Here is a 16,276-nt window from a genome sequence, read left to right on the forward strand (position 1 = left end):
ATATACATAACATAGCATAACTTTAATTTTGAGTCTTTTTATAATGGAGTGGTGCTTTTTTATAACGTGAGTTGAACATTTCTTTTTTCTTTTAAATTAACAGGGGCCTTAGGTTAAGTTAGGCCTTGAGCTGCCACTGCATGAATTGAAGAGTTTTTAAAAGAAAAAAACATAGAGGATGTTTATTAATAGAGACTTTCTTTGGAAAAAGTTGCTAGTATTATGGGATGAGATCTTTTGAATCAAAAGATCTCTATTAATACACATCCTCTGTGTTTTAATTAGAGTAAGGTGACTACTGCACACCCTTGGTGCGATGGTCACTCCACATGTATAAGTGCTTGTGGGGTGTGGGAGGCAAGAGTCGAGGTTCAAGTCTCCAGGAAGGAACTTCACACACATATACACTTAGATTAGGCTAGAGTAGAATTTTATCTTGTATCAAAAAAAAAAAAAAAAAAAAGGGGAAGGGGGATTTGAATCGTGGATGTCACTATTAGAAACACTGTCAAGTACCAAAAAATTAAACTACAAGATTCTTGGTCGTTGAATTAGATTTATGCTATAAATAATAAGTACTATTTTATTGGAATAATGTGAATGATCATTATTAAAGTATCCTATTGTCCCCATATGTATACACACACACAACGAGATACCTAGTTAGGACAAAAAGACATTCACTCTTTCAAAGCATTTGTGCTTTTCACACCCGTCAAACAAGCTTAATTTGTTCGTCTAAAAGTCACTCCTCTTGTTTCTCCCAAGAAAAAAAAAAGGTCACATTTCTACAACGTGGAAAGAGGGGATTGTTTGGTAAGTTTATAGTGGCTTTCTTGGAGATTGTTTGGTAGACGGTTATGTGAGAGATTAGGTTGCTAACGTTAACAATCTAGTAATCTACCATGTAAAATATTAGTTTACAATAATTGAAATTTCAAAATGTTTTTTTTTTCCATATAAATTATGGTTTTCAATTGGGTTAAGTTTCTATTAGTCTAATATTTTAGAGATTTTTTGGAGGTATGAAAAAATAGTGCACAATCATTTTTTAACCACTTATAATCATATATTTATAGAGTATGCTAAAGATACCTAAAAAAATATATTGTGTAAAGCATACAAATTGATGTGACAATTGATGTGATTGGTAGACTTCAACCACCTAAAAAATAACTATTTGATTTTTTTGTTTTTTTAATTGTGATTGTGACACATCAATTTGTAAACATTAGTGGGTTCCAATTAGCTTAACTGATAAAGTCTCTTAAGGTTAAATAAGAGATCTAGGGTTTAATTTCGACTTACACCAAATATCGATTGGTGTCTTAGTCTGATGATAAAGAGTTATCATAAGGAGCGGGTGCCATAGGTAAATACTCTCTCAAAAAAAAAAAAAAAAATTGTAAACACTATGTAATAAAAGTTGTATATCTATAGCATTACTCTACAATTTTTGGCTTTTTTATAATGGAGTAGTGCTTTTTTTTATAAAGTAAGTAGAGCATTTTTTTTTTGTAAATAAACAGGGTCCTTATGCTAGGTCTTGAGCTACCACTGCATGAAGAGTGTTTAAAAAAAAAAAACACACAAAGGATGTGTACTAATAGAGAGTTGCTTTGACAAAAGTATCTAGTATTATGGGATGAGATTTTTTGATAATTTTATAGTTTGGGGAGAGGGGATTTGAATCAAGAATATCACTATTGAAAACACTATCAAGTGCCAACTAATCGAACTACAAGATTCTTGGCTGTTGAATTAGATTTAAACAATAAATATTATATGATTTTAATAATGTGAATGATCATTAATAATATTAACTTATTAAAGTATCCTTTTTTTTATGTAAATTAAATTATCCTATACCTAGTTAGGACAAAAAGACATCCACTCTTTCAATAAAGTGTCGTTCAATTAGCCAAAAAAAAAAAAAAAAAAAAAAAAAAAAAAAAGAGAGAGTCATACACGAACCCCACCAATACCATGCATCTTCTCACTCTCACAAACCCACCACATGCAATGCATAGAAATTCTATATGCCTGTCCCCCATTAAAAACAAAATAATATAGTTTAACAAATTACTTTTAAATTCACGTACTTGTTGGGCTAATCCAAACCTTGGTACATGATAGTGATACAATATTTATAGTGGCTTCTCCAATGGTAGCATTTGTCATCCTCTTTTCACCTACTTAAGCATAAAATGCCTTCCACATCACCGTTTATGCTTTTCATGACTATGCGTCAAACAAGCTTAATTTGTTCACCTAAAAGTCACTCATCTTGACCACCTTTCTCACAAAGTGGAAAGGGGAATTACTTGGTACATGATACAATATAGCAAAGCTTAGTAAGTTTGTAGTGTCTTATTCCTTGATCACTAAAACAACCTCCCCAACTTCTCCTCCTCTAATTTGTTTATTGGATTTTTAGCCTCATTTCTAATTGAATATATATATATATATATATATATATATATATATATAATATGTATATATATTAATCTTTATAAATTTTTATTTTGGTGTTATAAAAGAGATAGAGATTATTTAGTATATGGCCATGTGGGAGACTAGGTTGCTAACGTTAACAATCAACCATGTAAAATATTGGTTTACAAAAATTAAAGTCTCAAAATATTTCTTTCCAAATAATTTTAGACATATTTTTAGAGGTAAGAAAAATAGTGCACAATCCTTTTTTAACCATTTATAGTCGTGTATTTATGGAACATGCTAAAGATATTTAAAAATTTATTGTGTAAAAGCGTACAACTTTAATGGCTTAATAAATGAAATATAATTTAATTTTTTTATTGGTGACACATCAGTTTGTAAACTTTATGTAATAAAAGTTGTATATACATAAAATATCATAACTTTAATTTTGAGTCTTTTTATAATGGAGTGGTGCTTTTTTATAACGTGAGTTGAACATTTTTTTTTCTTTTTTTAAATTAACAGGGGCCTTAGGTTAAGTTAGGCCTTGAGCTGCCAGCCTGCCACTGCATGAATTGAAGAGTTTTTAAAAGAAAAAAACATAGAGGATGTGTATTAATAGAGCCTTTCTTTGGAAAAAGTTGCTAGTATTATGGGATGAGATCTTTTGAATCAAAAGATCTCTATTATTACACATCCTCTGTGTTTTAATTAGGGGAAGGTGACTACTGCACACCCTTGGTGTGATGGTCACTCCACAAGTATAAGTGCTTGTGGGGTGTGGGGGGCAAGGGCCGAGGTTCAAGTCTCCAGGAAAGAGCTTCACATACATATACACTTAGATTAGGTTAAAGTATAATTTTATCTTGTATCAAAAAAATTAAAATAAAATAGGGGAAGGGGGATTTGAATCGTGGATGTCACTATTAGAAACACTGTCAAGTACCAAAAAATTAAACTACAAGATTCTTGGTCGTTGAATTAGATTTACACTATAAATAATAAGTACTATTTTATTGGAATAATGTGAATGATCATTATTAAAGTATCCTATTGTCCCCATATGTATACACACACACACAACGAGATACCTAGTTAGGACAAAAAGACATTCACTCTTTCAAAGCATTTGTGCTTTTCACACCCGTCAAACAAGCTTAATTTGTTCGTCTAAAAGTCACTCCTCTTGCTTCTCCCAAGAAAAAAAAAAGGTCACATTTCTACAACGTGGAAAGAGGGGATTGTTTGGTAAGTTTATAGTGGCTTTCTTGGAGATTGTTTGATATATGGTTATGTGAGAGATTAGGTTGCTAACGTTAACAATCTAGTAATCTACCATGTAAAATATTAGTTTACAATAATTGAAATTTCAAAATGTTTTTTTTTTTCCATATAAATTATGGTTTTCAATTGGGTTAAGTTTCTATTAGTCTAATATTTTAGAGATTTTTTGGAGGTATGAAAAAATAGTGCACAATCATTTTTTAACCACTTATAGTCATATATTTATAGAACATGCTAAAGATACCTAAAAAAATTTATTGTGTAAAGCATACAAATTGATGTGACAATTGATGTGATTGGTAGACTTCAACCACCTAAAAAATAACTATTTGATTTTTTTTTTTTTAATTGTGATTGTGACACATCAATTTGTAAACATTAGTTGGTTCCAATTAGTTCAATTGGTAAAGTCTCTTATGGTTAAATAAGAGATCTAGGGTTCAATTTCGGCCTACACCAAATATCGATTGGTGTCTTAGTCTGATGTTAAAGAGTTATTATAAGGAGCGGGCACCATAGGTAAATACTCACTCAAAAAAAAAAAAAAATTGTAAACACTATGTAATAAAAGTTGTATATCTATAGCATTACTCTACAATTTTTGGCTTTTTTGGAGTAGTGCTTTTTTTTTATAAAGTAAGTAGAGCATTTTTTTTTAATAAACAGGGTCCTTATGCTAGGTCTTGAGCTACCACTGCATGAAGAGTGTTGAAAAAAAAAAAACACACAGAGGATGTGTACTAATAGAGAGTTGCTTTGACAAAAGTATCTAGTATTATGGGATGAGATTTTTTGATAATTTTATAGTTTGGAGAGAGGAGATTTGAATCAAGAATATCACTATTGAAAACACTATAAAGTGCCAACTAATCGAACTACAAGATTCTTGGCTGTTGAATTAGATTTAAACAATAAATATTATATGATTTTAATAATGTGAATGATCATTAATAATATTAACTTATTAAAGTATCCTTTTTTTTTTATCTAAATTAAATTATCCTATACCTAGTTAGGACAAAAAGACATCCACTCTTTCAATAAAGAGTCGTTCATTAGCCAAAAAAAAAAAAAAAAAAAAAGAGAAAGAGTTGTACACGAACCCCACCAATACCATGCATCTTCTCACTCTCACAAACCCACCACATGCAATGCATAGAAATTCTATATGCCTGTCCCCCATTAAAAACCAAATAATATAGTTTAACAAATTACTTTTAAATTCACGTACTTGGGCTAGGAAGATACCTGGAAGATGAGGAGGACCACTTGCACATAGAAAATGAATTGTTGACTCATGATTCATGAATGCCGAAACCTTAATTTGTCTCACTTACCTACACCCACTCCACTGCCCAGCATTATTTCAACAAGCTTTCTTCAGTTACACCTACAAGTTTCTGTGACTGTTAACTAAACGCGCTCACTGTTCAAGCTCAACCATTTCTCTCATGGCTTTTACTTCATCATTACCATCTTCTTCTTCTAACCCTAGGTGGTGGGCACACGATGTGTTTCTCAGTAGGGGTGTCAATTCGGGTTAGTGTCGTGTCGAGGTAGGGTATTCGACTAAATGACTCAACCCTAACCCGACCCATTTAATAATCATGTCATGATCCTTCAACCCTAACCCGACCTGTTAATAAGGCGGGTTGACCTGACCCAACCCATTGGACACGCTTAATAAACGAGTCGTGTTGGGTTGACACAAATGTAACACAACCCATTTCAACCTACATAATATTAAATATAACATTCATTTATAAATAATTTTTTTTACATCTCAAAAGCAGTGCATACATTTCAAGTCTTCAACCCACATTCAAAATAATATAGTTCAACAAAAATATAACATTCATCTAGAAATAAGTTCTTTACACTCTAAAAGAAGTGCATACATTTCAACCCAAAATTCAAAATAACATAGTTTAACAAAAATGAAATAACATAGTTCAACAAAAGTATAATATCCTTAGAACTCGCCAAATGCTAAGTATCAATATTGAAAGAATTGGAGCAAACAGTTGACTAATCCTGACTATGACTACGATTATCATCCATAGATTCTTTGTTGATGTCCAAATTCATAACATCTTCCACAAGCTCATCCAATTTCATTTGTGCAAGTTCTATGCCAAAAAAAAAAAAATATATATATATATATATATATATATATAAGTATTAGTAGTTACAAAATATGATCATGCCTCAATAGTTTTAAAAGCAATACCCATCAAATCTAGTTTATAAACTATCTCAATAAACCCACTTGCAAGATATGCAGACGGTGTCCAACACTAATACAAACACCAAAAAAAAAACACACGGTACAAGATAAAAGCTACAATTGTGGCCTTAATTTTTTTTTTTTTTTGAGAAACTTGTGGCCTTAATTAACAATTAATATATCTCATATATTAATAACAACACATGGGTTCAAAGTTTATAGAACAAAAACATTATGCAGAAAAAATTATTGCAGAATTTTGAAACACCAAGAAAACGGTTTTCTTTAATTCTAAAACTCACTAAACACATGAGAGAGAGAGAGAGAGAGAGAGAGAGAGAGAGAGAGAGAGAGAGAGAGAGAGAGAGAGAGAGAGAGAGAGAGAGAGAGAGAGAGAGAGAGGGAGAGAGAGAGAGAGAAATAACCGGTTTGAAACTTTGAGTTTGAGAATTGTGCATGAGTCTATCATATAGTAGAGTGAGTAGTACAGCTGAAATAAAAATAAATAAAAAAATTAGACATTTATAAGAAGGTTTAGAGATTTAGGGTTTGTAAGGTTTAGAAATCTAGGATTTGTAAAGTTTCAATTTCCAATTATATACCTAGTAAGTTTTTGTAATTACTCACTTTTCTTTTTAAATTTAAAATATATGTTGGATATCAAAAGGTATTTGACAAATCTAAAATAAAATAAATATTTATTTGTTATACTTGTTAAATGGGTTGTGTTAAGTGGGTCATTTTAGGTTGACACAAATAAATTGGCATGCCAAACGTATCTATTGCGGGTTATGCGGGTTGACCTGCTTATGACATATTTCTTATCATATTGCTTTCGGGTTAACCCGTTTATGACCCAAATCCAAACTTATTAAAGTATCTTTTTTTTTTTTTTAATGTAAATTAAAGTATCCTATACCTAGTTAGGACAAAAAGACATCCACTCTTTCAATAAAGAGTCGTTCATTTAGCCAAAAAAGAAGAAGAGAAATAGTCGTACACAAACCCCACCAATACCATGCATCTTCTCACTCTCACAAACCCACCACATGCGATGCATAGAAATTCTATATACCTGTCCCCCATTATAAACCAAATAATATAGTTTAACAATTTACTTTTAAATTTATGTAGTTGTTGGGCCAGGAAGATACCTGAAAGATGAGGATGGCCACTTGCACATAGAAAATGAATTGTTGACACATGATTCATGAATGCTGGAACCTTAATTTGTCTCACTTAGCTACAGTACACTCCATTGCCCAGTGTTATTTCAACAAGCTTTCTTCAGTCATACCTACAATTTTCTGTGTCTGTAAACTAAAAGTGCTCACGGTTCAAGCTCATCCATTTCTCTCATGGCTTTTACTTCATCATTACCATCTTCTTCTTCTACCCCTAGGTGGGCACACGATGTGTTTCTTAGTTTCAAAGGTGAGAGCACTTATTTTACAAATGATCTATATTCTGGTTTGAAACAAAAGGGTATATCCACTTTTAGGGTTGATGAAAAACTCAAGCAGGGAGCAATCACTACTTCAGAACTCTTGAAAGCAATAGAAGAATCAAGAGTTGCTATCGTTATTCTCTCAAAAGACTATGCCTCTTCGAAGTGGTGCTTGATTGAACTAGCAAAGATTGTTGAGTGCATGGAGAAGATGGGGTTGGTAGTTCTGCCAGTTTTCCACTATGTAGATCCTAATGACGTGCGTCATCAGAGGGGGACTTTTGCAAATGCCTTTGCAAAACATGAAGAGCACCTCCAGGATAACATAGGGAATGTGCAAACATGGAAAGCTGCTTTGACAAAAATTGGTGATCTCACTGGATGGGATTTAAAGGAAAAGTAAGAATTTCTTTTAGAATAATTCTATCCATCGTTAATTTCTTTCTTCCATCCATATTACAAAATTAGGAAATTATAAGCTCAAATTGGACTTTGGTTGAAGAACCACATGGTAGTCACTTACTAAATCACCCAATATGGACAAACATAGACACAAAATTGGTTGATCCACATTCTACAAATGACTTGACGAATCTATAAAGCTTGCCTCCTTTTTATAGTTTTAGTTTCCTTAAGAATTGTTATGATAAGCAACCTAGAATGTCCAAGATGTCTTATTTTACACTTTTAAAAGATTCCTTTTACTAATGAACGTAGCTAAGATTGTACTTATGTTGAATGTTTTGTCTCTAAATGTGACTTTACTCTATCTCAACAAAATTATTGTTCTGCTCTCTTGTTTACAGGCATGACTCAATAGTTATCCATGAAATTCTCATAAAGATATTTAGTGAGTTGAATCGTGAATTTCCAAGTGTTTGCGAGGAACTTGTTGGAATAGACTCCCGCGTGAAGGAAGTGTTGGATTTATATTTAGATGAAGGGTTGGGTGATGTTCGTTTTGTTGGGATTTGTGGGATGGGTGGAATGGGCAAAACAACTCTTGCAAAAGAAATTTATAAAAGAATTTCTGGTAATTTTGAAGCTAGCAGCTGTATTGAAAATGTTAAAGAAAAAACTAAAAATCAAGGTCTAGTTTTTTTACAAAAGCAGCTTCTATCTACGATCCTCATGGAAAGCGAAATAGATATATGGAATTTTTATGAGGGAATCAATGTTATGGGGACTATACTACATAATAAAAAGGTTTTGATTGTCCTTGATGATGTGGATGGAGATGAACAACTAAAAGCATTAGCTGGGAGGCATGATTGGTTTGGTCTAGGGAGTAGAATCATTGTAACTAGTAGAGATAGCCATTTGTTGAGAAGATGTGGTGTGAATTATATATATACAATTAAGGGGTTGAATAAAGATGATGCCTTGCAACTTTTTAGTTGGAGAGCTTTTAAGAAACCTCGTCCTGAAGAAAACTTTATTGATTTGTCTAAGAAATTTATGCGTTACGCCAAAGGCCTTCCTTTAGCTCTTAAAGTTTTAGGTTCTTCTTTGTTTGATGAGGAGATTAATGAATGGGAAAATGTCTTACAAAAACTAAAAGCAGAACCTGATGAAAACATTTTGAATATACTTCAAATAAGTTATAATGGGCTGACGGACATGCAACAAAAATTGTTTTTAGATATTGCATGTTTTTTCAAAGGAGAGAGCAATGATTGCATTAGAGATATACTAAAAGGTTTTGGTTACTATCCGGACTACAATATTGGTGTTCTTATGGAAAAATCTCTCATAACTGTTGATGACGATAGAAATTTGTGGATGCATGATTTGCTACAAAAAATGGGTCAAGAAATTGTTCTTCGTGAATCCCCTGAAGAGCCTGGTGGGCGTAGTAGGTTGTGGCTCTATGAGGATGTTCATCATGTATTGAATAATAATACTGTAAGTTGACTAGTCTAAACCTGAACTTAGAAATACATATATTCTTATAGTTTTTCTAAGAAATTGCCAATTATTCTAATTTTATTATTTTTTGTTATTAGGGAACAGAGGTAGTTGAAGGCATAGCCCTAATAATACCTATTCATAAAGAGGAACAATTGAATGCTGAAGCATTCTCAAAGATGAAAAATTTGAGATTTCTTAAAATTGGGAAAGCATTCTCAGATGTACAACCTCCAGAAGACCTCATTAGATGTAATATGCAACTTCCACATGGTCTCAACTATCTTTCTAATGAGTTACATGTTATAAATTGGCATGGATATCCTTTAAATTACATCCCAACTAGTTTTCAACCAAACAAACTTGTTGAATTGAGAATGGTTTGCAGTGGCATTAGACAATTATGGAAAGGGATTTTGGTAAGTTTTTCACTTTTACAAATGTGTATTTTCTTCGTTTCCATTAAGGATTGAGTTTATCTAATTAAATATTATTTTATAACAGATTTTAGATGAGTTAAAACTCATTGACCTAAGTGAGTCTCAAAACTTGATTGAGACCCCAGACCTCAGTGGAGCCCCAAATCTTAAGCATTTGATTCTTCGAGGATGTACAAGATTGTCGTATATCCATGCATCTCTTGGAAATCTCAAACAACTTATTCAATTGGACCTGAATGGTTGCAAATGTCTCAAAAGACTTCCAAACAAGATTGGCTTGGATGCTCTTGAAATTTTTGATCTTGGTGGTTGTTCAAGATTGAAGAAGTTTCCAGAGATTGTGGGAAATATGTCACGTTTGTTGAAGCTTTATTTGAATGATACTTCTATAAAAGATCTACCAATATCTATGGAGCATTTAACTAGCCTTGTTAGATTGAATTTAAGAGACTGCAAAAACCTTTCAATTCTTCCTATTGCTTGTTGTAGCTTGACGTCTCTTAAATCTCTCATTTTATCTGGCTGCTCAAAACTGGATGAATTGCCAGAGATCTTGGGAAATGTTGAAGGCTTGGAGGAGCTAGGTTTGGGTGGAACTGCTATAACAAGGCTACCTTCATCCATTGGTCACTTAAAAAATCTTAGAGCAGTATCTTTCAAAGGATGTGAATGGCTATCACCTAAATCTTCAAATAAAGTTCTTAGTTTTCCTTTAATGCCAAGAAGAAGTCCAAATCCCATGAGAATGTTAGTCCATAGTTTAGCAGGCTTGTGCTCTTTGACTAAACTGGATCTTAGTTACTGCAATCTTCAAACAATTCCTGATGTTCTTAGCAACTTGTCGTCTTTATTAAAATTAAGTCTAATAGGAAATAATTTTGCTTACCTTCCTAAAAGTATCACTCAACTATCTAGTATGGAAGAACTTTATTTGTGTGGTTGCACTGGTCTTCGATCATTGCCAGAACTTCCATTAAATATTAAGCATATTTATGCAATGGAGTGTACCTCACTGGAAACATTATCATTAAGACCAGAAGATGATTTTCGGCCGGATATTCGTCTTACCAATTGTGTCAAATTGATTGACAATCAAGGCTATGGTGATTTGTTGTTAACAATGCTATGGCGTTATATCACTCAGGTCTCTCTCTCTCTCTCTCTCTCTCTCTCTCTCTCTCTCTCTCTCTCTCTCTCTCTCTCTCTCTCTCTCTCTCATGTGAAGTACTAATCATCATGATTTGTATATTTCAGAGAAACTGTAATCCAAAGCTGTGGACATATGGTTTCGAGATGCCTGGAGGTGAAATTCCAAAATGGTTTAGCCACCAAAATGTGGGGCCTTCATTGAAACTACAAGTACCTTCAGATTTATTATGTGACAAATTGATAGGAATCGCCGTGTGTGTTGCTTATGTATTTCGCCAGCATCATCCACTTGACAAACTTGAAATTGAATATATGGGATTTTTTAAATTTACGCATAAGCTTTGGTGTTCTGTTATAGCCAATGAATATCAATATACCACACGGGGCATTTCTTTAACCGAAGAGTTTGGTAATGTTGAATCAAATCACCTTTGGCTAGAATATTATCCCTTCCAATATTTCGGAGGGGATTGGATAGAAGAATTGAATCAAGTTGATGCTAATGGATTCAGCCATATTCTGGTTGGATTTCAATCTACCAGTCCAGGCATGGAGTTTACGAAATGTGGGGCCCGTTTGGTATATGAGCAAGACATTGAAGATCTCAAACAAATGGCTCGGGGCAACAACTGCAACATCACTCCTTATGAGGATGACTTAGATAATTTAGTAGAAGATACCAAAGTTAAGCGAAGCCGTGATGAATCTGATGGGGATGGGGCTGGACCTAGTGGACAAGGCACATCTAATGACACAGACATACCTGATCCAAAGAGGATACAACTCCCTAATCTAATTGAAAGATTCGTTCCGCGTTTGGGAAATTGGTTTGGGAATTTAAGCACACATGAACAAGGTAACTCTGATTGCGAGCAAGAGGAATCCCCGTGAAAGTGGTAGCTTTTTGATGAATCTGCAAGGATAATAATTCTGATTTTTTTGTAAGTCACCATCTTTCTCTCTCTCTCTCTCTCTTACAGAACTCGTTTGTAGCTTTTTTTTTTAATTTCTTTTTTCTCTTTAAATTCATTGACATATGCTTGCTTTTTTTTTTTTTTTTTTTTTTAATCTGTGACAAAGGGCCATCTGAGTTTAGTAATGTGTGATTCTTGTTTTGTCTAGTTGCTGGATGGTGCATAAGATGAAGTTGTTAGACTTTGTTGGGGGGGAGAAATTGTCAAATTGCTAGCAGGTGAGAAGAAATGTGCAATTAATTGTGTGCTCATCATTTTTGTTCAATAATGTTGGAGGGTAAACTTAGAACTTTTGTTGCTCCATTTGTAGTACTTACTACAATTTTCCATAAAAGAATATAATTTTCCATAAAAGAATACAATAGATGCTTGCCACATAAAATCAAACAGAGAAAAACATTGGGCCCTTTTTCCCATAGAGGCCGCCTTCTCTTAGGGCCTATATAAATATATTAATTAATTAAAAAAAGAGCATTTGATCATTTTTTTCCCTTCACTGCATCAACCTTTTGAAATCTGAAAATTGAGTTAACCGTTAGTTCAGTTTTATTTTTGTTAATCTTTGAGGCTATGATGAATTTTGTTAATTTAGTTCAGTTTGGATTTTTAGAAAGCAGTGGAAATTTTGCTCATTGGTTTTTTGATTTTTGTATTGAGTTTGTAATAGTTGAATTGAGCTCTTTTTATTGGAGGGCTTTTTGTTTTGGGGATCCTAATATAAGAAACTTAAAGGTCATTATTTCTTGTTTCATTTAAACAATTTGATTTTAAAATTGAAGTTTTTGTCTAGAATTCCTGTTAGGTGTTTGTGGCAACTGAGCTCTAGTTAAGTATATTTTATTTATGTCCTTAAAATATTTGTATTTGATGGATTATCTTTTATTAATTGAATATCTTTAATTATTATTTATTTTTTGCTGGTCAGATTATCTTTATTGATGTACTCAGCACAAAATTTATTCTTGTATGTGACTATTTCTCTGTATGGCTATAAGGAAACGTGACAAATCCCTAATATTTGTATTTGGAAAATTGTAATGCTTTACTAAAACAGGTTGAAATAGTGGTGCCAGACTTAGTTCTTGAGTTCTCAACTTTCTGGTTTCCCTTTGAAACATATAAATTTTGTTTTCTTATCCTATATTTTTCATACAAACTGGACAAGTGAGAAAATGCTGGGGTTTATGCCTTTATATGGTTTTCTTTTTAGAACACATACGCATAGCTCAAGCAAGCTAGTTTTGTTCGGATTTGCTGGCAATTTCTTTCCTTTATATAAAATGCATTTTTTCCCAAGAAAATAGGAGGAGCTTATTGTGGGTTATGTTGTTTTGTAAAATGTTTTCTGAGGGTACTAGTTTGAGCTATGCCAGAAAGTTTTGGAGAATGTTAAGTGTTTATTTGGGGACAGGTTGTGGGGTGTCCATATGGCTTCTTTATCTTACAATTGGGGTCTCCTTTGTTAATTGATAATTGATATTAGGGAAAGAAATAAGCAAAATTGTAATAGTGAAGTGAGACCTCGTAGAACTAGAAGTTGTAATCGGGAATTTTATCCTGAAAGACTAATAACATCTGTTGATCCTTGTTCGGAACCTAGCGATTCCTAGTGGGGATTGATAGGAATTGTAGGAGAATATAGGAGAATTGACTTAATTTGAGGTAATCACCCTCAATAGAAAAATATTAAAAGAGAGAAAATACACTAAGCAATTAATTGGTTTATTCTTCAACATCTACCGTTGAATTACACTTAGTATTTATAGAAGATTAGCTCCAATCTTATTGGCCCACTTGGCGTAAGATAATTAGTTAATTAATTCAACATGTGCTCTAAGAATTAATCCATGTGTTAAATGAGTTACATGTGGTCAAAGAATTAATCTAAGTGTTAAATGAGTTACATATCTTAACTAACTCATCATAATCTCAACTAACTAACTAAAGGGATTACAACAATTATTATCCTATTTCTAACAATCCCATGCTTAAAGAAATGGTTTAACAAGTTGTAGAATAACCTTTCCTCTACTTGCATTGCTACATTTGTGACTCTTGTCTTTTGAGCTCTTCCTTTTTAAGTTACTGATATGTCATTCACTTCCTAGTATGGTTTTAAAAACCGGTACGACCAAAGAACTGTTTTTGGTCTTGGTTCCCTATTTTTTTTTTTTTTCAATTTTTGGCCTATTTTATACCGGTTTTAGGGGTTTTTACCAGACCAAATTGGTGCCTGATTCCCGATTTCACCGGTCAGTCCAATTTTTAAAACTATACTTCCTAGTCTTCTATCAATAAATTTATATGAAATAATTATTTTTTTTATAGGAATTATTTTTATTTTTATTTGAGTGGAAAGTACTGATTTTATACACTTGTGGAAAAAATTACATGTATAAATATACCTTTCTTCTACTAACACATTATTTGCCCCAACTTATACCACAACTTGAAAGTTGGCAATTATGAGTTTGGACAATCACTTTCACATACTCACCACTTTTTCTCTACTACTTTAGTTAAACATTTCAGAATTGTAGTAAAAATTGTGACACTAAAATTGTGTCTTTAAACTTTCTCATAAATATAACATTGGAATACTAGTTGTAAAACTTTGACTAAAACCCAAAACTGACCCTTTAAATTTCATCTTTTGTCATTTCAGTCCTCTGAGTTTTAGTTTTGTTATTTCAGTCCTCTAAGTTTCAAATTTTGTCAATTAAATATTCTGTTAGGATTTTGTTAAGTTTTTCCGTTTACTAACCAAAATGATGTAGGTTTTTTTTTTTTTTTTTTTTTTTTTTTAATTTGTAATTAAAAAAAAAGAAAAGAAAAGAAAGAAAAAGGCAGAAAAGGGGAACGACGTCGTTCCTTGCCCCTGAAAACAAACCAAAAAATCACAATACGATTGAGCCCTACCTGAGGAATTGAGGGAGAAAGAAAGGGGGAAGGAGAAAGAGTTAGGGATCGTCGGATCGGCAGTTGAGAGAGAGAGAGATTGCGAGTCGGCGAGGGATCGTGAGATTGAGACTGAGATAGAGAGAGAGAGAGATATTGACACCGAGAAAGAAGGAGATGGATTGCGATTTCTCAGTTACCAAACAGAGGCCTAATACTTGTTCTCATACTGATCTGTTGTACGGTGCCTGTTTCCTCTCTGATCTGCTAGTCTTTTTTTAGTTGTAAATTGTTTTTGCTATTTTAAAATTTAAAAAGCTTTTCTATTTTTATTTTTTGTGAACTATATGAGTTGCTTGTAGTCGTAGATCTGTGTTTCTGTGCTTGTGAGCTATATTTATTATTTGAATTTGTGTGCTGTGCTACTTTGAACATTGGATTTTACACAGCGATCCATACCATAGCATTACAGCCCTTCTTTGTGACATGCCACGAACTGAAACTGCCTATATTCTTCTTTCATTAGCCCCACCATATTAGGACCACCCGTTGGGTTTCCGCATATTTTAGATTATATATATGTTATGTATAATCTTAAATATGTATACTTTTTTTTTCCAAAATTTTGAAGGATAATACTTTTAACAGTTATCAAATATTTATTATAACCAAATTGATGTATTTTCTCTGTTTAACTTTCTTGTTGATCAAATTTTACAAAGTCTGTATAGTATCCTACATGCATGGTCTTGGACTTACCATTGGTTGATTTCATACGTATGTCACTTTACTTAAGAAGATGAAGTGGTTCTGGCTGAGTCAATATGCATTTTTCTAATACAATCTTTGTAAGTAGATGTAAGTCCATTTCTAGACCCACTTTTGTCCAATAACTTGTGTTGATGTTTTCTGCTGGTTTGCAATAGGGAGGACTGAAATCAAAGCATTTATCAGTGTTGCTGGCAAGGATGATTGAATTGATAGGACGCAAGGAAAGCATTGTCATTGATTATGAACTTTATACTTCTCCCCCTGTAATCTAATTAGTATACTTCAAATCTGATGGAATGGACCATGCTAAATGTACTGTGATGTAGTTTGTATTTTTCTTCTGTTTGCTGTCAAATGCATGCTAATTGTATAATCTACCTTGAATAGATATTTCCAAACCTTCACCACATTGATTGCATGAAGGAGAAAGTTGGTAAGAAAAGGCTTTTAGTTCTTTAGAACAGTTTACTGGCATTGGTACTATCTGTTATTTGATTTCTTTTTTAGTAAGGATAATGGGAGATTCATTCTAATCAGCGATGATATTATGTCACAAAACTTTGTAGCTTTGAAAGCTCACGCTGAACGCAATCTAACAGGAATCAAGCCATGAAGGCTGGTCAGTTGACTTGACTGCTTAAGGAACAAAAAAAAAAAAAAATGTTTGAAGCAATGATATACTTTTTATATTAAGAAGGAAAAGACCTCAAGGTTTTATATATTTTGTAAATAGCAA

At 32.8% G+C, this 16,276-nt stretch overlaps 1 protein-coding gene across 2 annotated transcripts; it reads left to right on the forward strand.

Annotated features, from left to right (window-relative positions):
* Window positions 1-7,140: 7,140 nt before the first annotated feature.
* On the forward strand, window positions 7,141-16,003 carry LOC126705365 (TMV resistance protein N-like). 2 transcript variants are annotated; one of them, XM_050404333.1, is made up of 7 exons: window positions 7,141-7,799; window positions 8,207-9,305; window positions 9,407-9,727; window positions 9,813-10,892; window positions 11,003-11,838; window positions 12,020-12,089; window positions 15,696-16,003. In XM_050404333.1, exons 1-5 carry the CDS (start codon window positions 7,312-7,314, stop codon window positions 11,786-11,788), a joined length of 3,774 nt encoding a protein of 1,257 aa, XP_050260290.1. In that variant the 5' UTR covers window positions 7,141-7,311; the 3' UTR covers window positions 11,789-11,838; window positions 12,020-12,089; window positions 15,696-16,003. The 2 variants fall into 2 exon arrangements, with proteins under 2 accessions (XP_050260290.1, XP_050260291.1); XM_050404334.1 differs by lacking the exon at window positions 12,020-12,089.
* Window positions 16,004-16,276: the final 273 nt, after the last annotated feature.

The sequence above is a fragment of the Quercus robur genome, chromosome 11, assembly GCF_932294415.1.
Source record: "Quercus robur chromosome 11, dhQueRobu3.1, whole genome shotgun sequence".
Lineage (NCBI taxonomy): Eukaryota > Viridiplantae > Streptophyta > Magnoliopsida > Fagales > Fagaceae > Quercus > Quercus robur.

Coding starts and splice junctions, on each gene's coding strand:
- LOC126705365 (XM_050404333.1), top strand. CDS start 7,312: ATGGCTTTTACTTCATCATTACCATCTTCTTCTTCTACCCCTAGGTGG. Junction 7,800..8,206: donor GGATGGGATTTAAAGGAAAA/GTAAGAATTTCT, acceptor TCTTGTTTACAG/GCATGACTCAATAGTTATCC. Junction 9,728..9,812: donor AATTATGGAAAGGGATTTTG/GTAAGTTTTTCA, acceptor ATTTTATAACAG/ATTTTAGATGAGTTAAAACT.